A 27,056-nucleotide genomic window follows, 5' to 3' on the forward strand; every position below is an offset into this window, starting at 1 on the left:
GAAAAGAATTAAACGCAGGGGAAGGAAATAATGCTGGAAACAGAAAACTCTTTTTGTGGCTAAGAGTGTCTCAAGGGCCTGCAGCCTCCCGTAATGATCGAGCATGGAGTATTGTCAAAGCTTACTAACGGGAGCCGATCAATAAAGGCACAGCGATGCGGTGTAAAACAGGCAGTGAGGTCTTTCTCACACATGCACACGCACACACAAACATACACAGAAGCCTGTTCTTCCTCTTAGGCCTGTATCCCAGGTCTAGTTCTTAGCTCTAACAGGCTGAAGTGAGACTGTAACTTCCTCTGGTGGCTTTTCACACCAGGCCATGTCCTTAAAAACGGCGGTTACCCTACAAATTAATCTCCTGATGAAAATTATAGCACCGGGTCTGTTTTTTTCACTGTTTACATGAGTGCCTTTTAATAGCTTTACAATGTGAAAGTCGCTGGAAAAAATGTCGGAGGCTGATTTTGCTTGGCCAGACGGCTGTTTTTCACACGTTGCTTGCTCCTCGCTTGCCCTCTGGATCAATAATCAGACAGTGGTACCACGGAAGGGCCATTTGCCTGCTTTTCCAGCCTTTCTGAGCAGCTGCCACCCCATTAATGGCCTGTCCTCCCTCCACTAGCCCTGCCAATTGAACCGTTCTGGAGAACTGAGCTGAATTGGCCTGCTTTGACCCGATTGTCACTGATTGTAACCTGACAGGCACAGGCGGCCTCTAGCTATTGTGCCCCTTTGTGAAGAAATCTGACGCCACCCCCCCCTTCTGCCTCTCTTCACCTCTCTCTCACAGCTCGTTACATGAAGAGACTGGAGCGTCACATTCTCATTCCCTCTATGGTCATGGAGTGTGCAAATGGCCAGGCTGTGAAAGTGTCTGTGAGGACTTCGGACAGTTTTTGAAGTAGGTGTCCCTCAATATTTATATCATTATGTATGTGCAGGGGGAAATATTGGAATTTCCAGTATCCTGAAATGGTAAACTTTATGAATAAGTTGAATGAGTTAGTTTCTAATGGTTATAGGTCATAAACACCTAAAAATCATTAAAACACAGTTATAACACATAAATAAAAATGGCAACAGTGACTGGTTGCTTGCCAGATAGTGAGCCCATATTCATCCATACTGTTAAACCTCAGATCTTGCTATAACACATCTTACTTTGTCTTCTCCATCAGTGAACATTATACATATCAGCTTCATCAGATGTTTATATTAATCAGATATAACAGCTTACTGTTGCCCTTTTTATTTATATTTTATAACTGCTCATTAAGTGGAGTTTGCATGTTCTCCCCGTGTCTGCGTGGGTTTCCTCCGGGTTCTCCGTTTTCCTCCCACAGTCCAAAGACATGCAGTCAGGCCAATTGGACATGCTAAATTGCCCCTGGGTGTGAGTGAGTGCCTGTGTCTGTCTGTCTGCCCGGGCGATGGACTGACGACCTGTCCAGGGTGTATCCTGCCTTCCACCCAATGACTGCTGGGATAGGCTCCCGCGACCCTGACGGAGAAGCGGCTTAGAAAATGGATGGATGGATGGATGGATGGATGGAACTGCTCATTAATGATATTTAAGATGTCTATGACCTTTTTAATAGCTATACAACCATTTTAAACTACTTATAAGGCTAGTCTTACTGTAAATTCGTACCTCTAAAACACTGAAGACTGTTCTTAATGCGTTTTATGTGTGGGTCAGATCCTAGTACTCTGAATGCATGAAGAATTCTCAACCATAAACTCAGAATTACCACTTTGTCCAAAAGAAAGAGTTGCTCTGAGCAGTTCCCATGTCTTTAAGCACTTTGTGGACTAAATGAACTCACCGAAAACCCATAAGAGGGTGGGGTAGGGTAGACCTAACACAAGCTGGAACATGAATGCATAGCTTTTGGACACATGTACTTTGCTGGCTCACATTATTTACGTGACAAAATCATTACACAGATCAGCCAAAACAAAAAAACAAATGAGCCATCTGTTGATTGTATGTTAGGAGTGAATACCTGCCAATTTCAATCTTGGACAGTTCTGATTGCCAACCATTTGTTAACTTATACACATCCACATCACATTTCCTTTGGTTAACTACTTCAGTAATTATTCATTAAAATATTTAATCAAGTAATCTGCAAAAAAGCACCTGAAGAGGGTTTTTAACACAAATGTGGAAGGAGTCGAAAGATTTCACACTCGGTTGGTAAGTGTAAAACACAGGTAGTGATACTTGCCGTGTTGTCTGTCAGGCTGTCAGAGCCTGAGCATCAGAATGACCACAGATAGACTGCGCCTCAGCCGCAGGAAAAAGCATGATAGGCTGGTGAAGAGTGCCACCAGCAAATGGCAGATTGTGTAGCCACGTTAGCCCATCACAATGGGACACATTCAGTGTTGTCATGGTGCAGCCAATGGAGTGAAATGAACTCTTCATGCTCCATCAACAATTTAGTTAATTAGCTCATTTGTAATTGGTCTGCTTTGTTGCGGTGGATGTTAGTGGGGGCCATCAAAGGAGAAGGTGTTTGCCATGCCAGAGATTATAGGTTATCACATTGCCACTTGGAGAAGAGTGCCTCAACGTCAGAAGAAAAGGAGAACTGTTCATTTGAATATTCTAATTAGGTTCATAATTAACTGTGAAATAATGATCTTGCACGCGTTATGTGGGTGTAAATGTCCACGTCAGTTCGCATAAACAGCATTTGAAAGTGGGAGACACTGTTTCTCTTTTTTTTTTCAATCAGTCTGGGATAGGGGGGCAGGTTCTCAAATGCATCTGACATAACTAAAAGAGTCCACTTTAAGCAGAGTGGAAGATTTGGAGGAGACTAATCAAAATTACTCTTGCTAATTACAGAGGCTTTCAGCTGGAACTGCACCCCTCCAGACATTTACCTTCTAGTAGGCTTCTAGTAGTTACAGCAAATGTGCTGCGGAAAGTGACAAAAATCAGCACTTTCTGCAATCTTTGCTTATCCAAATTGTGATTAATAAGAGCTGATACAGATTCTGATATAGAAGAATATCCATACGTGCCCTTCCATCCAGGAGGTACATCCTCCTCTTCTTCTTCTAAGTCTGTATATGTTCTCTGCCTGTGATATTATATACAGTGTAAAGTCTGATCTCTGACTTGCTGAGCTCGATTCAGTATTAAATGAAGCACAGAGACATGCATAACACAAGCTGAAAAAAAAAGAAAAAGAAGCGAAGAACTCTGCATGTGACAGGCTGCATAGTAGGACACTGCCATAACAATCAGCATACAAACCAGCGTGTTTCAAGTGTGCAGCGCTGAAACGGGGATGAGACTCCCCCGATCATTCCCCGAGTCAGAGGCTTCCGTACTGTAACCTGCACAAGAACACCCCCCCACACACCCACCAACAAAGCTGGCATGATCTGAGCCAGTGAGATGGCGGGTGTCGCTGTGCCTTGGAGGAGCTATTGTCGGTGTCAGGAAGAGGCTTTTAATGTTTTAGGATATGGCAGTCACTGCAGCGCATCAGCCAGGTACACACGCCTAAAATGGTTTACATAAAATAGGTGTCAGAATCAAATGGCACCTTTGATGGGGTTTTGGCGGGGGGGGTGGGGGGTGGGGTTTGTTGGGGGGGGGGGTGCTTTGCTTGCAGCTGCCGGTGAAGGAATATGCTCTGTGCGTTTAGGATTCTGTGTTGTGCTGCGGAGAAACTTGTCAAGATCAGCATTTAATAGCTCTTCAGTGTTCTTTTAAGTGTTTCTCACCTGGAGAGGTAGCCTAGAGGTGCCTGGCACCTTACATTAGCTCTGAAGTTCAAATGGAATATTACTCTGTGTGTGTGTGTGTGTGTGTGCATGCGTGGGTGTGTGTGCGTGGGTGTGTGTACGTGTGTGTGTGCGTGTGTGTGTGTACGGGTGTGTGTGTGTCACCTCAAGATATGTATATTTATGCATCACAGTATACATTATTCTGAGAGCTTCTTGTGGTGTGATTCAGGGCAACTTATTTGGGAAATATGTCAAATTAAAAAGAAATGCATAACAAATTCATCCCCGCTCGAGTTCTGCTTTTTCCATGCCGGGAGTTTATTATTATATAAGCTACAGATTGCTGCCCTACTTCTCATATTGATTTCCTTTCACATGTTTGAGGAGGACGGTGAGGGAAAGAGAAAGGAAGATAATGCCAGCAAGAAAGTTCCTTGCCTTTTCACTGCATATTTACAGCAACTGTTTTCCAGAAGTCTCTTGGCGCCTTCCATAATCTCAATCCCTCAGCCCTATATGGGATCTTTTTAATTTGGTGAACTTGTCGCGTAGTGTATCTCAATGACCTCTGATGTGTCGACATTTTGCAGTTGTCCATCTGGAGGGGCTCTAGGTTTAAGCCAGGGCTGGACAGCATTACAGTATATATCATTATTGTGGTAAATTATATCTCAGTATGCGTTTTTGAGCATATTGTGGATATTTTCAGTACTTCTAGAATACCAAACAACTGCATGTTGTATTAGAAAAAAGGTATAATTAGGCCTGATAAACTGGATTTGGTGCAATGAAACACTGCATACAAATCATTTGCATTCATAGTTTTTGTTAGTATTGTTTACTAGTAGGTGGCACTGCTTGTTCTTTTTTGTCTGTTCCAACTTATCAGATGTCAGTGAAACATAAATATCGTGACGTTATGTATTGTGAAAATTTCTTGAAGTATAGTGATATCAGTTAGCAATAACACCCAGCTGTAGTTAAAGCTCTTTTTCTCTAAAGAAAAAATTAACAGTGTTTCTGAAACTCGCCGATATCAAGCTCTGTGCAGCCCACACAAATGATGCCTTGTCAAAAGTGGAAATTAAGAGGCTTGGGATGTAATAAGCCACATTTTGACTAGCTAGTGTTGTATGTATTGAGGTAATGTATTATTACATTGAGGTAATGTATTATGTAATGTATTTAGTAATGTGAATTCAATCTGCAAAACTGTTACCTTGTTGTAGCATGTATGTGGCAGTATTTGTATTATGTATTTATATTGTGTACTTAACAGTTTCTTAATACAAAAGCCAAATGCAATTCAGGATTAAATGTACTTAGGACAAAACGCATCAGCTGTTTTTGTTTACTATAGAGTGCAATAGGGACACTTTTAAAAAAATTACATTAATTTCTCTCCTAGACAGAAACAGCTTAGATCCAGAGTCCTTTGAGCATGTTGCCGAGTACAAAATGGCACACAATTTCAGAGGTCTATATCCCTTTAACAGGGTCTATTCTGCTCATATTCATCTCAGCCACGTGAGGGTCTTTAGTACCCTCAAACCATGGGAAGTGGTTACCCAGGCCTCCACCGGTCACCTGCTCGCCAATCACTGAAACTGGTTGATAATTAAAGCCAGCAGGCTGCCCCAGGTCAGCCCAACTCCTGGTGTGTGTGGCTGGGGGTGGCAGGACCTCTGAAAGTGTGCAAGGTTTTTGTAAGTGCTGTCACTGCTGTTGGAATAGCAAATAGTTTGGCCATTTAAGGCTGCCAGCATTTGCTTCATGAACATGCTTGCCACATATTCCAGGATGGAGTTAACATTGTGGCTTTAGATTTCCCACATGGTGACTTTCTATAAAGTTCTTAATTTTAATGTATTTTTAATGTGAGAAGATTTTAGTCCAATTCATTTTGCACCATGTCATTTTTTAAATGTTCACACAGTGTAAAAGGGCACATTTTTTTACATTTCCACTGCTATATATGTGAGTAGTTATTCCTATTCAGACTACATTCAGATCAGATAATCTTTTCTCATATGAGGTGTTGTTAATAGTAGCTTGGCCGTTTTTCTCAAGCACACTAAATTGTAATCTCAGTCAGTCAGTCAGTCAGTCAGTAAGGATTGTTCCTGTCAGTCTTTTTTTTTTCACAGAGCCCAGTCCCATCACAGCTCTTATTCGCCTTCTCAAAACAAAAATCAATATGCCTATAAAGTGACCCATAAATTACAGACGGCTGCAGAGATGTTTGTTCAGGAGCTGTCTTTGTGCAGACTCTTCTCACCTTTCTGTTTGAACTGAGCCCACCGCCTCTGCCTCATTAAGAGATATTGGTGACTCCATCTCACCCCAATCTCTCTGTGTCTCTCTCTCTCTCTCACTCTCTCACTCTCGCTCTATGTCTCTCTCTCTCTCTCTCTTTCTCTGTCTTTCTGTCTTTTTCTCCCCCATTCTTTGTTTTTGAGTCTCCCTCTGTCACTCCGATTCCCTCTGTATCTTCCCCCCTCTGTCCTTTTCTTTCTCTCTCTCTGCTTCTGCCTCCCTCTGTTTCACTCTCTCCCTTTTCCCTCTGTCTTTTTGTCTTCCTCTTTCTGCCTCTCTTTCCTCTGAATCTCTCACTTTTTTGCTCTCTCTCGCTCTCTCATTTCTCCTTGCCCTCCTTTTCCTCCTTTTATTAGCCCACTCTATCATATGCACAGCCTTAGCTAACTGACCAGCGCTTGCCTTTGTAAGAGATTCAGTAAGTGACCACATCACATAAGCAGTGTACCCTTTTTCCAAAAAAGAGATAAAGGAGAAAAAAAAAGATTAAATCTAGATGGCTGATGATGAGTAAAGGGATAAGATGTGTTTTTCCAAAGCCGTCTTTGGGGAGAGCAGAGCAAGGCGTCTGGCCCTTTTGAAGCAGCTGTAATTTATGACATCCGCCATACATCAAGTGCGTAAGATAGCATTATGAGCATTGAAATGAAAAGGGTATTTGCAACATTAGTTCCCCTCTTCCCTGCGAGGGACGTGATTAAATGATTAATGAAATGCCCCTTTGCATGCGCATTCTGAAACAGCAATTAGGCACGGGCTGGAGGAAGCCACCAACTCTCCCCAGTCACCCTCTCCCTCTCTCTCTCTCTCTCTCTCTCTCTCTCTTTCTCTCTCTCACTCTTTTTTAAAGCATCTCATTCTTGATTTATAATGGAGAATATCTGAGCATTAGACCTGAAATGGTTACAAAAGCAGAAATGATCATGATAAAATGAAATGATTTTAAATGGGCATGGCTGTAATTGAAAGGTAGTGGAGCTATTGTGCTCCTGGATGCCCTCCGCTTTGATTGGCGTGTTTTGGGAGGGTTATGAATACGTTGTTATTTTGCATATTGCACATAAACAATAGAGTGGTCCAAATGAATAGGGAGAATGCATAGCAGTGGTGTGTGTGTGTGTGTGTGTGTGTATGTGTGTGTGTGTGTGTGTGTGTGTGTGTGTGTGTGTGTGTGTGTGTGATTTAAGCTCACTCTAATGCACTGGAGGCTGTACTGTAAATGATCATTGAAGGGTCTGCAAGCTAACCTATAATTACAGGAAAGAAAGTGGCAGCTTTGGCATTTCATAACCATGTCTCCTCAAAGAGCGCTTTGTGGGTTTGTCACCAATGATAATTTAGATAGAGGCTCATTACCGAACATCACAACACTTTTAAAAACCTTTTCGCCTCCGTGCGTTCACTGGGAATAAAGGTCTATTTTAATGGCGAGCTTCTTTTGTGTCCTGCAGACAAAATCCAATCAGGGAAAACCGCCATTGACTGCTTTTGCAGTCTGCTGTGCGTTTTTTCCCCCCCTTTATTCTAATGAAGGGATGAGTAGATACATTTAATACATGGCTGAATAATGCACTCTTCATAGGAGACACTTTTTAAATGTTACTCAAGTTAAATTGCGTTTATTGTTTTCCATAAATGAAGAGGACAAAACCACTTTGCGATGCCTTTTGTACGCCAACATCCCTTATCCCTCATAAGCTGGGCTGCTGTGTGCAGGACTCTGATTTAGATGACAGTGCCCCTATTGTAATGTTAAACACTAGCTTTCAGTGCTCCATGGAGAACACTCACAGACAGGGAGGTTGGTTTTTTTTTTTTGTTTTTCCAAAAGGCTAATAATGCAAGATGACCCATAAAGCATCACTATAACAATTTTGATGATGGTTTGATGAACTAAAATAACAAGAAGCTTTGTTATTAATGATTTTTTTTTAGAATCAGTACTGTTATTACCTAGGGATGTACTGATACTGTGGGACGATGTCAATATCCAGTATTTTTATGCACATATATGCCAATGCCAATACTTTCACTTTTATAAAATGTAGAAATCTGGATTAACATATATATCTAGGGTAGAGTAATCCTATGTTCTTGATTAGTGTATGATATAAAATATGCTGAAGAGACCAGACAAGACTATTAGCAAATATTAAAGAAAAGATGACTTATTAGCTAAAGAGGGATCAAGTAAAATAAATATGTTGGTTAATATGAGTGTCTTTATTAACATTAATTGTGGCTGGAATGCTTTCTGATTCTCTGTCCTCTGATTTTAGGCACCTTAACAGTGAGCATGCTTTGGACGACAGGAGCACGGCGCAGTGCCGGGTCCAGATGCAAGTGGTACAGCAGCTAGAGATACAGGTACAGTACAGCACTCAGCATCATCTACACGATCACCAATGTAAAATTCAAAACTGTAAATACAGCAGAAATGTTAACTTCCAATATACGGGTTTATCACCACTTTCCAGGTCTTACTTCATCCATTATTGTCCAAAACATGAAAAACAGTACAGGACGATTTTAGTGAAACTAACACATCCTAGGAGCATGGAGAGCCAGCAAGAGCCGTGGATGGCATTTTTTTAATTGAATTAGGATTTGTGCTTATTTTCTATGCCGTCCAATTAATATGCACGCATCTAGGGCTGGTCGGTGTTAATTAAATGCACTTTGCACCTGAAGGAAGCTCTAAAGAGGGCCACTATTTTCAGGAGGTGGAGCGTGACCTTATTAAGGAGTCACGCTGGCAAGATAATGAGTGCAGTGATTGAAGGACGTTATTACTCAGCACTGAGGCCTGCCTCTCCTGCCAGCAACATCTTCACACCCCTGTCTGCCCCAGTGCAGCATGGGAATGAAACATGGGTCACTCTGAAGGGGATCACTCTGGAGGGATGGAAACACCAAGCTTTTTTGATAGTACTTACTAACAACTTACAGGTTAAGATTTGTAGTGGATTGCTTAAAGGTTCCAAATGGATCCGATTTAGTTGAAGCACAGGAAATATATATTAAAAAAAAACTTTTATTTCCATGTGGATCTGTCCATCCAGGCTCTATAGCACTCTGACTGTTGCCTAAACCTCTGTGATGCCTGTCTGAATGCAAGCCAAGCGTTGCTCTCAACCTTTAAAGGTTTTTACGCTCTGTGAATTTATCCCTATTTATTTGTTGGGCTCTTGAATCTGAACAATGAATAATTCTTGTTTATATGTAAAATAACAAAAGTCCACCACCTTTTTCTTTTTCCTTTTTTTTCCTTCTGAGTGCACCCAGAGACCAAAGAGGCGCCGACCCCGTGCTTACACTGTGACCAATTACAGCAGTGTTGCTGTTTTCCGTCTTGCTTTTTTTCTATCCCACTCCATTTCTTTTTTCATCCCTCCGTCAGTGGTAATGAGGCCCGCTTCAGAGTGGGTTACACCGGCTCCGTGCTGGAGTTCAGCATGTGTGCATGGTCGCGGGCTGGTCTCTGTCACTCGCCGTGAGCTAGATTGATGATAGAGGATCGCCGGGGCACTAACTGGACCTCGGAGGGACCGAGTGGAGGGAGTGGAGGCGGGGCTTGGCTGGCACTCTGTTTGTGGGACCCCTTCACCTCTTGGCAGCTGCTGGCTCCAGTCCAGCCTTAACTGTGTCCACAGGACTTTGACTAGACGCCCAGAACCCTCTAATTTATGGCCTGAGTAGCTTGTTACTGTCAAAGCTTCGCTGACCTAAATTCTGCTATTGACAAAAAGATGAAGTGCTATTTGTTTTCCCTGACCTCTTGGCACCACCACACTGCTCACCAGGAATGGGTCTCTTCTCTTCTTCATATGATGCTTCCTTTCCCCTTTTCCCTGTTTATATATATATATATATGCATATATATACAAGGAGAGAGGGAGAAAGTTGACTTCTTTTTCTTTATCTTTTTCATTTTTACTATTGAGTATCTTCTTACTTCAGTCTTCCTTTCTCCAGTTGACTCATTCTCTTTCCTTATTTTTTTTTTCATTTTATTGTTCATTTATACTCTGTTACTCTGTTTCTTTATACTCTCTCTCTCTCTCTCTCTCTCTCTCTCTCTCTCTCTCTCTGGCTCTCTCTCTCTTCCTTAATCTCTTTCTCTCAGTCTGAGGTTCTTGTGGTTGTCTTCCTATTATTCTTTCTTTCCTCTTTTTCTTTCACACCCCTTTCACATTTCTGTATCTCTGTCTCTCTGCCCCTCTCTCTCTCCCTATCTTGCTCTATCTCTCTATCTCTCTCTGTCTTTGAGGCAGGCTTAAGAAAGCCAGACTGGGCATATGCAGGATTCATTACAACCAGACAAGCTCAATAACAAGATGTATTACTGTGGTAGTCTGGGGAAAATCGCTCATTTCTAAAACCACTCTGTTTTCTTTTTTTTCTTTATTCTTTTTCTCCCCTCCCTCTCTCTCTCCCGCTCTTTCTCTTAACAGCTTTCTAAAGAACGTGAGCGTCTTCAGGCAATGATGGCCCACTTGCACATGCGGCCCTCGGAGCCCAAGCCATCTCCCAAACCGGTGAGTGCATATTGCTCCACATACGGTAAACAGGGCGGCAGGGCGGCAAATGAGCTCTCTAAACGCCACTGTTTAACAGCGCTGAGAGAGAGAGAGAGCGATAGTGAACGAGGAGAGAATGGGATTTGTAATGCCAGGTTTCACTGCTCCCCATCAGCCACGGCTAGGGGGAGACTGTGATGACGGTGAGTGCATTAAATCATACCCCCAATCTGAGCCAAAAAAGGCCCTGCCATTACGGCCTGATGGCTTTAATACTGCAAACAACCTGTTGGCCAGCAGAAGCTGTTAAGCTCCATGACCTGAGTAGCACTTAAAGAAGCTGGAGGCAACAAAAGACATTTCATTCTGAAAACAAACAGCTGTAATGACAGATGGAGACTAGCAAAGATGATGTGAAATGAAATAACCAGCAATCTGTAAACAGTCTGAGAGATAGCTGGAGAGATGAGAGATGTTTTCTTTGAAAAAAAAAGGATTAATAGTTTGGAAAATCTGTAAAAACATAGCTGGATCAGACAAAAATATAAAATGTGTGGCTTACACAAAACTATTTACAAATAGATGTCAGCAAAAATAAATATTTGTGTCAAAATTATTTAACCCACATTCAATATTTTGCAGAGGAATGCATAGTGTGTTTCTACTGCTTAGTAAGTGCCTAATTTCAATGGCATAATTTTCCTCATCACCTCCCACCATATAAAATAGATAATCACAAGATAGAATAATTATCCTGCAGATCCGCCAGGAATCGGGCTGCTCCCCTCTGCCAATTTATTATTCAATCTCCCCTTTTTAATCTTCAAAACTCCAGCAGCTTGGTTACATCTACACTAATAAAGAATTTCAGCCTGTAATCCAATACTGCATATGAATGAATAATATTAATGAAGTATTACATTACATAAACCACACATGAAAGGGCTGCTAATTGCATTTGATGGCGAGCAATTAATGGCAGATTTTTAAATGAGCGATGATGGCCTCAGTTTTTTCCCACTTTCCTTCTTTTGTCTGTGTGTGTGTGTGTGTGTGTGTGTGTGTGTGTGTATGTGTATGTGTGTGTGTGTGTGCGCGCATCTGCATGTCTTTTTTTGTGCATGTAGCTCTTTGCAGCTCTATGTGTGTGTGTACACAACTGTACTTGATATTTCCAATATCACTGGTGTAAAGAGAACACGTATCCTACACGCCATATCCACCCAAAAATGTATGTACTACACAAAAGAGGAGAGGTAATAGATATCATGGCACGGATTTCCGCCCTCGCATGCATACGGCTGAGAGGGAGGCAGCCCACACATTTGATAAATATTAATAGTGTGAATTTATTAGCAGGGCGAAATGAGCTCTGTTGGTTCATCACCGCACCCTTAACAGCTATCAGTAGCCCAACACAAGGTGCAGACACACTGTCTATTATATGACCCCATTTACGCCCTGAATGGCACTTCATTAAATGTTACCTTTTGGCCATGCCATGGATGGCTGAAAATCAAAGTTACCAAGGCTGCAAGTCCTGAATAATGAGGGTTTTTTTTCTCCCTCTCTCTCTCTCTTTCTCTCAGCCAACCTTGAATATATATTCAGATGAGCAGAGGTGGCAAAGTGCTCATCCCTGCCTCTCATTCGCTCCTGCTCAGTTAGGTTTTAATAAATTCCATTTTGCAAATACAGGATTGTGTGCCTGCAAACATGTTACGCTTGTTGCTGTAACCAGGTGAAGAGAGAGGGGAAGAAAATCTTGTCTTAACACTATAAATATACATGCCACACGCACACACACTTGCACTCAGTCACTCTTGATAGGATTTATTATGAAGTGCCTTTTTTTCGCTATGTTTGACGGTGTATCAGCAGCCTTTGTTGTTCCCAGTGTAGAACAAGTAGCGAATAATTACTGGTTGATATTGTGGTTTTGCTCGTACAGTCTGCTGCAGTGAATGGGGGATTAAGAGGGAGGCTCTTCAAAGTGTCGGCCCATTGCCTTGACCTGACCTCGGCTGAATTATATGGAGATTCCTGTATTATACACATCAATGGAGTGCTCTGCACAGAGAAAAATGACACCGATAGATTCACAACTGCACAATTTTCACCCATCACCAGAATGTCACGCTTGTTACATTTAAAGACACAAGACAACTAATGTTGCCATGCTGTTGGGTCAAGCAGCACAATTACCAACAAGTTTGGACAACGTACACTGTCCCTCTAGTGCCCATGTGACTAACACAAGGCCCGCAGAATTATTAGAATTTTCTATTAATATTAGCCCAGTTCACCATGAGCTGCACTACAATCCCCAGCATACACTGAGACATAATGTGCTTCTATGGAACAGCACCATAAAAAGAAAAGATGGCAGGTGTCTAGTTCAGGTGTATAGACAGGTGTCAGGTTTAAAAACCTGCCTTATATTGGGAACAGTTAAAGAGGTTTAACAGTTATCTGTAGCAGTGTAGCCTATTGTTTTATACAAAATCTATTGTTGTATATAAAACAGTTTTCTTTTTATTTCTTTTTTTTAATATGTCAGATATTCAGTGGCTTTTTTTGCTGTTGCAGTTTGGGCATGTTTTGAATAAACAATGGCCAGCACGGGTCAAGAAATAAAAACATAGCTGGCCCACGGATTTGTTGAGATTTTTTATTATGGCCCTATTTTGTGGTTGAGTTTGACACCCCTGCTCTAGTGGAGTTCTGTCCTTTGTATAATTGTATATAGAGTGCTTGGACCCCTTTCTGTTGCCATTGTCTAATTACCATTAAGTAGAGTTATAATTATCAATTGCAAAAGCACCCAGCCGTGAGGGAATGGGCAACTTGACATTTCATACTATTTATCAACACATGCCACACATGATTGTTGATGCCTGACTCCTTTTATTCTCCCTCTGCCATTTCTGGTTTACTTTCCATTCAAACCAGTACAGAATCCTATTCGCCATTCACAATTAAGGCAATTTGGTTTGAATATGTAATGATGTCATTACCATTCCCACAAATTAGCAGCAGGGACTAAAGGTCAGGGTGGAATTTTCCAGTCGGTTGGACCCTCTCACATGAGATTTGGAACGGAACACTGAAATGAAAGAGGGAAAAAAATAGAATGCTGGGAGACAGTGATATATCTCAGTGTGATGTGCTGTGTTTGGGTTTGAAGAGAGATGGAAGGAGGTTAGTCTAGACTTTTAATACAGGTGGTTGAAAAAAAAACAGGTGGTAACTCTCTGTGTTTTGTACACACACTTACACTCTCACACTTATACATGTAGGAGGCCCTTGTGGGATGGAGATGGGTTGGGATAACACAAAGGATGATCATTAGATAATCTTTAACAGCGTGCTCTAATTAGAATTCTTATGATACAATTTTATCCTGTAATTAGTGGAGATTGGCTGTTTCCTCTGCAGCTTATTAGTGGAAACACAGCTGTACAACTGAATCTGTTCTTGTTTGTCTGAGTCCTTTAAACTTTCTCTCTCTCTCTCTCTCTCTCTCTCTCTCTCTCTCTCTCTCTCGCTCTCGCTGTATCTCTCTCCCTCTCTCTCTCTTTCTTGCTATCGCTCCTCCTCCTCTTTCTTCTTTCCCTCATCAGTTAAATTTAGTCTCGAGTATCACCATGTCGAAGAACCTGCCGTCAGCTTCCCCACCGAACCTGCCCCAGACCCCTACCACCCCCACAGCCCCCGTCACACCATTGAGCCAGATGCCCCAGGTCCCCTCAGTCCTCAGCCCCGCCAACGTGCCCAGCATGGGCGCCATGCGTAGACGCCACTCTGACAAATATTCCATGCCCTTGTCCTCAGGTATGCATTCCCTCATGCCTAATCATATAGAAAAGCACAACGTTTTGCTATATAGTTGCAGTCATTGCTTTTCTATTCTGATTATTTTGTTATTTGGAAGCACCAGCTGCCCTTTTTGTGAATATTGACCAATTTACCAATTGAAATGATCCAAAATTACTTAAAATAAAATCACTTTAATTTGCATGCATTCAAAGTTTTTTTCTTCTATTTAAATCTGACATTTCTTCAATACAAGGTTTTGTTCCTACAGCAACAATATAGTATTCCTCAAGTAAAATTTGTCAAAAAAAGTCATTCTTCCTGACATGTTCTTTGCTCCATTTGGAACCAGCATCCATATTAAAGCTTTTTATTTCATTTCTTCCTTTATGCAAAAGAGACAAATATCATGCCGTACAGTGCATCAATATTTTATGAACGTTAATTACAGTCAAACAGAAAATGATACAATATTCATCACATTTAAAATGGCCATGTGTATTAAGTTATGCACGTTACAGAATCCACTCTGATGTTTATATTTACTGGTCTTGTGCAGTTGCACATGGGGTGCATGAATTATTCAGATACATACAAAATATCTACACAGGCTCTAATTTCACGCCTGTGTTAATGTTTAAGATTTCTCTCGAGAGAGATTAATTAAAAATGCATTTTGTTGGACATGTAAAATGCTGATTTGATGTGCACACCCTCCCACTCCTTTTTCTCTTCCCTTCTTTTTTAATTTCATTAAATCCTAAGTGAATTCAGCTCCTTGAGGAGTTGCATTTAGCAATTATTCCATGCGATGACAATTTATATTTATTTATATTTTTTCTTAATTTTTTTTATTTTATCCATTGCAGAAATAGCCCCAAACTATGAGTTTTATAAGAACGCTGATGTCAGACCACCATTCACGTATGCAACTCTCATCAGGCAGGTGAGTGGGGAAATAAATTAGCTTTTGCCTGATTAGATTAGAATTAATTGCTGCTTGAATTAACACTGCAGCAGGGTGAGAGTGGCTAAATGGCCTGGTTAGTAAAGCATTATTTGATGGCGTCTTGTTGCAGGCTATCATGGACTCGAAAGACATGCAGTTAACGCTTAATGAAATCTACAGCTGGTTCACACGCACCTTTGCCTACTTCAGACGTAACGCCGCCACTTGGAAGGTAATGTCCCCCGTGCTTTTTTCCTCTACCCCTCCCTAACCTGTCCACTGGATAGCTAGAGACAGAGGCCCGGAAGGGACATTTATTTACTTGACACGAATAGATTAGTATCGCGCTCCCCTCTTTTTAACCTGCCTCTTGAAAAGGGTGAATTTCCTCTCCTTTTCTTTCTCTTCTCTGTAGAAAAATGACAAGTGAAAGAATAATTCGGCCTCTGATATCGTTTTCTAATTTGGTGCAATTAATAGCTGAGGCTTGGCGGGGAGGTGTGCGTTCTGACGCACTAATTACTACCCAGCCACTCAATCATCAGCACCTTTTGTTAGATGCAGTGTATTACTCCTTCTTCTCTTTCTTTCTTTCTCTCTCTCTTTTGCTCTCTCTTTCTCTCCCTCACTCTTCCACCCCCCTTGCATATTATTGGTTAATTAGTTTGAAAGATGGCTGTTTGCCTTTCAGACAGTCTGGGATTTTTTTTTTCTTTTTCTTTTTTTTTGGTGTTGTCGGGTGGTTCTTTGTACACACCGTGGCTCATGTACATAGAAAGAGAGAGAACGGAAAGGGCCAGTCCAACACTAAGTAAATGCTCCTGTCACTGCTGGAGCATACTTTATTTACCAGGACAAAGGCTCTCATTTGTATCCCTTTCCCAACAAATTCAGTGTCTGCTATTTTCTGAATAGAAGAAGAAGAAAAGGAGATGAGATTTAAAAATGTTACCCCAGATCTGCTTTTTTTTGGAGGGAAGAGGGGTGCGTGGTGAAAAGAGGGCTAGAAATGCACACCTGCACACACACATGCGGATGGACACACACACACACACACACACACACACACACACACACACACACACACACACATATATATATATATATATATATATATATATATATATATATATGTAGATTGATAGCATTGAACTGTTTTTTTTTCTTTTACTTCAATAAAATGACTTTTAGCCAGGAGCCCTTCTCAGAGCCAGGCTAGAAGCTTTCTCCCTCTTTCTCATCAGCATGCTAAGCATCTCCCAGCACTAGATTTAGCAAAGTGAATTAATTTGGATTTGGGTTGCTAATGATGCTGGTGTATGATTGCAGCTCCACAAGGGTGTGCAATAGCTCCCTGTACATCAGTACACAGGGCCGGAACTGGTTTACTGTATATGGGCTTCAACACTAAATATCAGAGAGACATTGATGCCCAACATTGCTGCTCATAAAAACATTTACTTAACCTAAAGGGCTTCTGTAGACAGTGTTCAGTATAGGTAGAACTCTTATCTCATGCTCTCTTTAAAAATATCCTGTATTTTCACATGTGCACTAGGTTTTCACTCTTTATCACTAAATATTTTTAATCTGGCCAACGGGTGGAACAAATAAAAAACATTGGAGTAGCTTTAGGAATATTCGGGTCCCTCCTTTTACAATAGCCAGGCTGGGATATTTACATTTTGAGTCTGGCTGCTCCTTTGTGCTGGCTCTACAAGGCTGGGCTGTGATGGGCTTGTCATTTGATTAACTGAGAGAATTTTTAAAAAGGAATGAAAGGTGATTTAATATCTCTGCTTGGTCTCATCAGCTCAGCTTGGGGATCCAGCTCTCGGCCCCGGCAGCTTATTAGTTATAACTATATAGCATGCATAATAAAACTGCTCATTTGCTCATTAATATTAAAATTATCATATTCAGAGCCATGGGCATTAAGATCAATCAAATCCTGGGATTTTCAGGTCAGATGCGAGATCTGCTTATGAGTTTTTTTTTCCCCTCCTGTCTCATTGAATCCCTTTCTTAGAGCAAAACCACTACAACCCATCCCTGAAATAAAACATGAAAAAAACTGTAATATTAAAGCAAAGGTTATTATTTGGCTGCTGTTGCCACGTGTTTTAATTAGATTCTTTCATGATATAGGAGGTGTGCTGCAGACCCCGTCCTTCCACCCTCCTTGATTATGAATGTAAACGTGTTTTGGGGTCATTTTCATAAACCTGATTTGTGGGGATTATTTAAATATAGGTGTGTTCGCACAAATAGATGTCAGAAGAGCCATGTGAGGTTCATGCTTAATTCAGAGACCTCCTGGATATTATTAGTGACCATCTGAATGTATGCACATACTGTGCACCATTCTCAGCACAGCGAGTGGTGCATAGATTAATCACATATGTGTGATTTGATGATGAATATTTGCACCAATATTTGCTTTTGTATTCTTTATTGTAAGCATCATAGACTTATTTAGAGACAGTGATATTATAGTCTTTTGAAGATAAAGGACGATAAGAGAACTTGATATAATGATGTAATCAATCTATATCTATACATGTTTATAATTACTATACTTACATTTATGTAATTATTTGTATTTATGTAGCTTTTATAACTGTAGCAAAGGATGTTTGTTTATGTGTTGTAGAATGCAGTGCGCCACAACCTGAGCCTGCACAAGTGTTTTGTGCGAGTGGAAAACGTGAAGGGCGCAGTGTGGACAGTGGACGAGATGGAGTACCAGAAACGCAGATCACAGAAGATAACAGGGTAAAGCCCAATGTCTCTTATTATCTGAAGCTCCACTCAGACAAAGTTGTAAGAATGTATCATGTCACTATTATAGCTACAGAAGTAAAAATATTCATGCATGATCAGTGGTCATTTATGATCATTTTAATTCTTTACGTTAATATAGACAGTTCTCTGTGCTATAAGACGGTTACCATGGGTAAATCCCAGTGGCATAAGTCAGTCCCGGATCCACTTTACCCACATTGCAAGGGTGAAGATCTAATGACAATGATGCATATGAAGCCTCCTTCTGCATTGTTGGAGTCTGTGGGCCATGTGTTATTGCTGAACACCTCTACACATTCAGATATTGATGAGGCAAGCCATGTAATTAAGACAGTAAGAGACGGACGTGTACTTACCGTAATTAATAGTCAATTTCTCTAGGTATGAGAGTGAGAAACTAGTCCATGCCTCTGTACATAGGCATATCCCTAGAGATTAATAGGATAAGCTGTGAAGAAGTGATTTAATTGAATAGAAACTGATGTAAATAATTGAATGTGTGTGTTTTTTGTGGACAGGAGCCCAACGCTGGTGAAGAACCTGCCATCCAGTCTGGGTTACGGAGCAGCTCTTAATGCAAGCTTGCAGGTAAGCAGCCGGCTCTTCTTATAGGGATAGCCCCCACTTTCAGACCATGACCTGTTCTCAGAGCTGAAATAAAAGAGCAGTTTCACTGTTTGCCTGAGTACACAGTTTGTGTATGCTTCTCTGTATTCTCATAATTACAGCCTGAACAGCAGGAGAATAAATTCCTCAGAGTTTTGTGTATGTGTGTGTGTGTGTGTGTGTGTGTGTGTGAGTGTATGTGTGTGTGTGAGAGAGAGAGAGAGAGAGAGAGAGAGAGAGAGAGAGAGAGAGCCAGGTTGGCATAAGCAGTGAGAGTCTAGAAGGACACCGTGTGGCAGAGGCAGGTAGCTTCTCTGCCAGTCTAGTTTTTCTGCATGCCTGTGCTTCAGATTGATAGCAGCCTGCACAAATGCAAGGGAATATGCATTAATATTTATCCAAGCTGTCATAAATGATTTGGCTTCGTAGCGTCGGGCAGTGAGGTGCTCATGGCAAAAACTTAAAATTTTAATTACCATATATAACTTTAATGTGCAAGAGGCAAAAATTGTGAGGAGATTTTTTTTTTTACTATTTTCAGGTAAAGTTTTTGGCCAGTTTAATAGTCATGCAGATGCTTGATGTTTTTTCCTGATGCTCCTCTGAGGCCTTTCTGTTTCTTTTTGGAGCTCACAGGTGTCTAAACAGATTATTTTCAGTTTCTCCTCTTCCATATGATGTCATCAAGGCCAGAGTGAACTTGTTGCAGTTAGTGATACAAATTCAGAGACAGCCAGGGAATAGCTTTTACATAAATTGCATATCTTGACATTGTCATTGTCGTCACTGTTTTTCACAGCATTAGAAATGAAAAATGGACCAATAGAAATTCTGTTAAGCAAAACATTAAGATTTTTAACTAACAGTAGTAATTATATTTATGTTTTGTAATCAAAAATTGTAAAATATATAGATTCTAGTTTTAGAGATTTTTAGAGATTTTCTTACACCACTAAATGCTGTTGGAACGCATGAAATTAAAACATCAATTAAAGAAATGCTCTCTCTTTCTCTCTCTCTCTCTCTCTCTCTCTCTCTCTCTATCTTTACTCTCTCTTCTCCTTCTCTCACTTGCTCATTACTCCCTCTCTCTCTCTCACTCTCTCTCTCTCTCTCTCTCTCTCTCTCTCTCTCTCTCTCTCTCTCTATTCTCCCCAACTCTGTTTCCTCTCTCTCTATATATTTACTCTTTCTTCTCTTTCTCTCACTCGCTCATTTCTTTCTCTCTCACCCTCTCTCTCTCTCTCTCTCTCTCTCTCTCTCTCTGTCCCTGTCTCAGGCAGCATTGGCGGAGACATCTCTGCCGTTGCTGGGTAATGCGGCACTGATGAACAGTAGTGCATCAGGGTTGATGGGGGGCAGTCCACCCGGTCTGCTAAGCGGCAGCCCACCCAGCCTCTTACAGAGCAGCACCCACGACGAGCTCAACGGCACGCTCGACCACCTCGACACTAATGGTCACAGCAGCCCCGGATACTCCCCACAGACCCATATGTGAGTGGACACACTGCAGATCATACCGCCACAGTGGTTTACTTTACTTTTAGTTACTATGTTTATTTATATACACTGATTATGGTCATTGTTTTGTGATGTAAATATGACTTACATGGATTATTATTACAGTATTATGTTATTAGTATTATATGAATTGATGTAAACATGACAAGAATTAGTGAGATGACTCATTTTCATCAGTCAGTGGATAGGTTATCTAACAATTTGAACAGTACCTCTATACACGAAACAAGCTTAAAATTTCTGTTTCATTTCAGAATTTCAACTAAGAGTATAAACATATATGACTCAGAAAAATTAGTATTACAATGACCACTACACTCTTGGAGTTCTATATAGTACCAAATAAAAGGTACCAAAAAAGGTTCTGTAACTTGTAACAATTGCCGGACCCTTTTTGGGGCTACATAGAACCATTTTTAAAAGGTTCTACAATGAACCATATACAGCGTATCTTCTTAGAGAGGCAATATTTAACCATGCACAGACCCATTTATGCATTGAAATGGTTCTTTGAGTGTTCATGCCTCTACATATAACCACTGCCTTTAGACAAGAAGCCACTTTTTTAAGGGTGTAGGCTGTACTGTGAATTAAAGTGCAGTCCTATGAAAGGCATAAACACACACTGAACCACACTTTGGACATCATACTTCATAGTAAGTTTACATTTGGTTCTAGACTTTAACCTCTCACCTATAAATAGGGACTGTCCTAATTACAGATTCTGTTTTAATTACTCTAACGTCCGCATCGTAGAGGTTTAGTTGTTATATTTTATGCAAGACTGTTCCTATTAATATTTAGCAGCTAACTGTATCATTAATTACTTTAAAATCTTTGCCTTTCCATCTTTTTTAATGGTGCGGAGAGAGAGCAGGAGAGAGAGAGAGTAGGGTGATTAAAGATTCATGTGGTGTGAGTTTGAGGAATGCGTATGTAGAATGTGCCCTGCACTAATCAGTGATGTCATACATGTCACTGTGCAGTGTTTACCGGGCCAAAGATAGGACACTTAGCACTGTCACACATGCACAAACACATACACATGCATAGATATGTAGACACATTCTCTGCTTCTTGTCATTCCAAAGCAGGATTCCCACCTCAGTTGTGCTAGTGGTGCCTTATCACCCCTATAAATTAGCAAATACAGCCGGGCATATATGTAAGCATGAGCGTGTGTGCGCAAGCGCATGTTGGGGTGTGTGTGTGTCAGGTTGAGAAGTGGGACAGGAGTGTTAACTGGGGCAAATCTGAAAGCCAGACAGAATCCCAGTATATTCACTCCCTCAGGTTATTTAACTTTTAATAATGGACAGTTGAGTCTGTTTCTTGAATGCTAGCATTCTCTCTCTCTCTCTCTTTCTCTCTCTCTCTGTCTCAGACACGAAAGGTGGCCGATGCTGCCTCTTCCTTACATGGCCACTACATGCCCAAAATGGAAGAAATGTGTTTTGTAAGTGGCTTTTTCTGGGATGCATTTAATAATGAAGAGGCCAGCTACCGACAACATTTTCACGTCTGCCCACCAGAGAATAACCACACAATCAGACTAACCTTTTTCATAACGTGTTATGATTTGCGCATTCAGTCAAGCTATGGGTAGTGTCAGGCATGTGTTGGTTTTTGTGTGTTCCGGCACTATTTAAGATTTGTTTAAGAGAAAGTGTATAGAAATATAGACAAAATTGTTAATAAAAAATGTTTAAAATGTTTTAAAAAAATACAAATACAATGTCTGAAGTAGCTTGTTTCAACACGGGTTATGACATTTAATTCCATAATCAGCAGCATTTGACATCAGATATGTTTTTCAATTTTAAATGACTCAGATCTGCAAGTCATTACCTCAAAAACAAACACACTCACTCACACACGCAGGCTGGCACGGGCACCAGCTCGTGGTTTGCTAATGCCAGCCTCTCGTTAACCACTAAATGACTCATCCTGATGTCTTAATACAGTGGAGAAAGGACTAATCGCTTTCTTCCCTCCTCCAAGCCACACAAGTGTGCCGCTGATTTCTAATGAATGCAAATGAAAGCTGTAAGCCATGCTTCTTCACATGCGGGCTAAAGGCCTGTGTCGGGCTTAATGGCCAGTGCAGCGCTGGCCTGGCCGGGGATCATTTGTCTCCGGGTAATATCTTTAGGCCCATATCTGCAGACCTGTTTGTTATGGCATGATAAATGTGAGAGGCAGCCCCTCCTCTGAGCTCTCTGTGGCTTTTAAAGAGCCCAGCGAAGAGTCAAGGTGCAGGTCAGCGACAGCTTTTATGGCCCTATATCATAATGTGTCATTATAATGCATGTTTACAGACACTCACAGCACATTTGTTGCTCTGTGGGTAGAAACAGTCATAATGTATCCTGTGTAATTACAGATGAACTGCGAGTGCACTATATGAATGAGATTCAGAGATGGCAGCTACATAATATTAGTATATACTGGATATGTGTTTTATTGGAGGATGTGTATGTTTGGAGCGGCAGCAACTTCACCATAGTGCTGAATGAGCTGACAGGTTATTAAGGTCGTCACAGTACCAAAAGTTCAATTTCACCGATATCAAGTGCATTATTAAATATAACATTTAATTTTTTTTTATAAAACTATGAAAATTGATCAAGGATGGGAATGTGTTAAGAGGTTAAAAGGGAATTACACATTTTTTTCAAAATCTCTCTTTAATTAAATGGTTAAGAAACAATCATTGAGATTGGTGTGATGTGAAATGCCCCATTCTATATATTTACAGAGTCAGAACTGTTGAGTCAGGAACCAGACATCTAGAAAGTGTAATGCCTCTGAAAGCTCCCTCACCTCCCTCCCTCAAGTTATTACATAAAATTATTATGAATACGCTGCCTGATGCCTGAGACATTGTTTCTGAGATGGTTTTGGCCTAAAACATTTTTTAAGTCATTTATGGTTGAGGGGTACACACAGTGTGTTCTAAGGCAAAAAAGCACTCAAATAAAACTTTTTCATATTTAGTATTTATTATTTCATATTTATTTTTAACCATTATCAGCGTTACACATAAAAATTCAGAAGACACATGTAAATTTTAAATGCTGAAATTTTGAAAAATCAGTGGAATTTAACTTTAAAGAAAGAATTTAAATTACTAAATGTTAGACTAATTAACCACACTGTACAAGTGAAAAAAAAACTTTTAATACTTTCACAACTCATTATAGTGCAGCCCTGTTGAGCCTACCATTTAAAAGTTTGAAAATTGTTTTCAATAAAATAAATTCCTTTTCGTTCAAATAATAAATTGTAATAATTACTAAGAGACTGAGAAAAAGTTTTAGATCTGTCCGTTTCAGAGTGATGAACAGAGGGGTAGATGATTCCAAAAAGACTAAAGACAGCTGTATAACATTAAGAATGAAGTTACAATGAAAATCCAGAGTGCCTCATATTTCAAAAGTGGCGATAAAATCTTGAGGCTAGTAACTTCAGAAAATTATTCTGAATATATAAATACGGTTGTTTATCATTTTATAATTTCTTGTTGTCTACAACATGCTTTAAATATTGAGTAAAACATCTAAAACTACCTTTTGACGAATAGTTTGTGAAATTTAAATCTATGTTGTGTAAGTTAGTATTGAATATAAAATATTAAAAAAAACAATATATGATAAGGGATTTCAAACTTGTGAACGGTAGTGTCTTTCTCTCCTTCTGACTCAGTTGGCTCAGCAGACAGCAGCATCCATCCCAGCGCCAGCAACCCTCCTCTACCACATCTGAATATTAATCTATTTTGCTATAAATATTAAAGTAATCTGTACCTTTTAAAATTCTTTTCAAATTCAAAGTTCCCCCTGCCATTGATGAGTGCAGCCCAAGAGATGACTGCCAGACATGTTCTAATGCAGAGACTAGTTGATAAGGTTTTTTTCTCCCCTCTCTCTCCCTCTCTCTCTCTCTCTTTCTCTCTCTCTCTCTCTCTCTCTCTCTCTCTCTCTCTCGCCTAGTCTAGCGGGATTTCCCGATGCATCCAACGTGTCAGAAATAATTAGGTTTTGTCAGATTTATCATGGTAGCACAAACCCCTTTCCCTGCCAAGGGCCCAGGATCATGTTAAGCCTTGTTTGTGTGTGACAGCATTATTATTCTTGTTAGTAGCCCCACTTCCACCCTCTCCTCTCCGCCGTTCTGCAGGGGGGAGAAGTCGCTCACTTGCCGCCTCACTGTGTTTTTTTTTTCCTCCCCTCTCCATTTATTGACAGTCAGTAAAGATATTCATCCATTTGGAGTTAAAAACATGGATCATGGTGTCCGAGTGAACTGACGGACTGGAGTTGATTAATGGTAGAAGCCTAGCTGCAGGTTCTCTCCCCTCTCAAGAAGCGCCACCGCAGCCCCTGCATATTAACGAAGGCCTGCGCTTTCTATTAACAAGATAAAAAAAGCTCCACTCCCCCCTTTGCTCCAGGGGGTGAGGGGATGAGAAATTCTCCATTATTTATAATGGGGTTGCTGCTTCTCTCTCTTTTTTTTCCAGCCAGGTGCCATCAGTAAACTTTTCAATGCCAAACATGTCGAGGTATCAACCGCTTTGCTCTGCATTTTTATGACTGCTCTGTTAATCTAAATTTAATTGCTATTTACATTTATACGAAATATGAGAAAAACAACCCCTGGCTTGAAAATTTGCCAAAGGTGTGTTGAATATGAAGTCTACTTCTGGATTGTATCTGTGCATGAGTAGAATGGCAGCTAATACACAACAGTGCCCTTCCCTTTTCAACCTCATGACTACACTATATTTATCCTTCTTGACTCACTACTTCAGCACATCATAGGTAGAATCCAATCACAGAGCACTGACAACCCCCGTTATGCTAAATTTAACACTGTAGGTCATTAAATGTATTTAAATTTATTAAATATAGTTTCTTTTCTGTTACTGTTTGCAGGCCTCCGGTTCACGTAAAGGAGGAGCCGCTAAACATGGACGATGACGACTGTCCGATGTCATTGGTGACGACAGCCAACCACAGTCCAGAGCTGGAGGAGGAACGAGAGCTAGAGGAAGGCAACTTATCGGAGGACCTGGAGTGATAGTCGTCTCCGCCCACGTTTGCTGGGACTCGCCCCTCTAACCACTCCACAAACCACAGAAAAGCAGCAAATGGAAGCGAGGAATATTTATTTCGAATGCACCCGGGAGACTGGCCCAAAGAAACTCTCTCAGCCCTTTGAGGACCACATAAGAACAGGCATGAGATGTCTGCTTTTAAAAATGACTAGAAATGAATTAAAAAAAGAACAAGATTTCATTCAGATGGCATGGCCACCTCACACCGTGACTCATGGACAGAAACGAAAAAACAAAAACTTGAGTCTTTACTGTAAGAAAGTTGTTGGCCACATATACTGCCAAAAAAGTTTTAAGTTTGTGAATATCCAGCCCACAGTAGTCGCTGATGTTAGATACAATTGCTGGTTCAATTCAAGTTGTTGCTCTGTTATTATTTGCACAGGAGTAGTATCAGAAATTAGTGTCACTGCCTGTATGTTGCTAAAATAATCAAAAGACAGTATTTCTTTGTTTCTTTTTCTTTTTTTTCTTTTTTTTTTAACAAAAGCTTATTTTCTTTTCCGTCACATTTGCAACACCACCAACTGTAAATGCCATTTTTAAAACTCACACCAATAACAGAACCGCGGTATCAAGACTGTTGCAGCTGTCCAAAAAAAGTAGGTCTCTCCAGTGTCTCTTTATCTCTGTTTGTGCTGAAAAGTGAAATGTGATTACTGAGTTGAAACGTAAATGTTTGTGTAAGCACCACGCTGAGGAAAAAAAAAGATGAATTTCTGCATATTCTTCTACTAGTCTCTTTACCTCCTTGTTCTAAAGCTTTGTCTACCTGCAAAGAGTCACAGGCAACAGCTATAAACCAAAGCCAACACTATCAATGGCCAATAGCTTAGACAGAAGCCACCAGACTCTTTGGTCAGCCTTCTGTGACTTTAACTAGTACAAAGAGAAGCTTTGTTTTCCGCTAACTACCTTCGAATAACCTCTGGGATTGTGTCGTTTAGCCCTGTACAAAGATTTTAAAGAAGGCGATTTTGATGTTTAATTTGATTCCAGTTGGGGGAGCTCACATTGACGATGTGCGGAGGGTCCGCCGCAAGCCGGGGAACAGGCAGAGAGAGCAGTACACTACAGGCGTGTGGGCTGGCTAGAAGCGGTAGAGAGCAGCTATAAGTGGATCATGACCAAAACAACCATTTGTGTATCAGTGGAAGTGCAGAAAAAAATTGTTGTGAAGATCTTTTTTTTTTTTTTTTTTTTTTTATATATAGATATATATATACATGATGTTTTTGTTTGTTTTAATCTTCATTATTTGTGTCCACCATCTTATCATTGTTTTCTTTCCTAGTGAAATGTATTGTTCAGTGGAACTGTCTGATATGTCATGTCTTCTCTCTGTATGGTTTTCTTCTTGGAGCCGCGTCGAAGCCGAAAACTAAAAAAAACTAAAAAAAAAAACAAAACATAGGAACCAAACTTTAAGATATCTAGTAAAGCCAAAAAAATCATGATTTCAAGTCGACATGAAATGATTATGGCTTGGTTATCTTGTGAAAGCAAATAATATAGCCATTGTAAAAGAGGATATCAAAGTTGAGAAGAACCTTTTCTAGGTGAGATTTGCTTTGTTCCATAGATTCTCGTAGAAGGCGTCCTTAGCTAGCATTGGCTTTTGAGAAGGTATATGGGGTACAGCAAGTGCTCT

General features: G+C 40.5%; 1 protein-coding gene across 9 annotated transcripts in view; it reads left to right on the forward strand.

Annotated features, from left to right (window-relative positions):
* The window catches only part of foxp2 (forkhead box P2), a 112,505-nt gene extending 85,900 nt beyond the window's left edge, over positions 1 to 26,605 (forward strand). For 8 of the 9 annotated variants that reach the window (XM_017694020.2, XM_017694022.2, XM_037538911.1 and 5 more), the window contains 11 exons: positions 794 to 904; positions 8,349 to 8,436; positions 10,524 to 10,607; positions 14,213 to 14,423; positions 15,275 to 15,351; positions 15,485 to 15,586; positions 18,008 to 18,129; positions 18,678 to 18,747; positions 20,045 to 20,259; positions 21,671 to 21,742; positions 25,224 to 26,605. In XM_017694020.2, the coding sequence (XP_017549509.1) occupies positions 794 to 904; positions 8,349 to 8,436; positions 10,524 to 10,607; positions 14,213 to 14,423; positions 15,275 to 15,351; positions 15,485 to 15,586; positions 18,008 to 18,129; positions 18,678 to 18,747; positions 20,045 to 20,259; positions 21,671 to 21,742; positions 25,224 to 25,368 (1,297 nt within the window). In that variant the 3' untranslated portion in view covers positions 25,369 to 26,605. The remainder of the gene's footprint in view (positions 1 to 793; positions 905 to 8,348; positions 8,437 to 10,523; positions 10,608 to 14,212; positions 14,424 to 15,274; positions 15,352 to 15,484; positions 15,587 to 18,007; positions 18,130 to 18,677; positions 18,748 to 20,044; positions 20,260 to 21,670; positions 21,743 to 25,223) is intronic. The other variant, XM_037538913.1, reaches the window with a different exon arrangement.
* The last annotated feature ends 451 nt before the right edge of the window (positions 26,606 to 27,056 follow it).

Source organism: Pygocentrus nattereri, chromosome 1, assembly GCF_015220715.1.
Source record: "Pygocentrus nattereri isolate fPygNat1 chromosome 1, fPygNat1.pri, whole genome shotgun sequence".
NCBI classification, from domain to species: domain Eukaryota; kingdom Metazoa; phylum Chordata; class Actinopteri; order Characiformes; family Serrasalmidae; genus Pygocentrus; species Pygocentrus nattereri.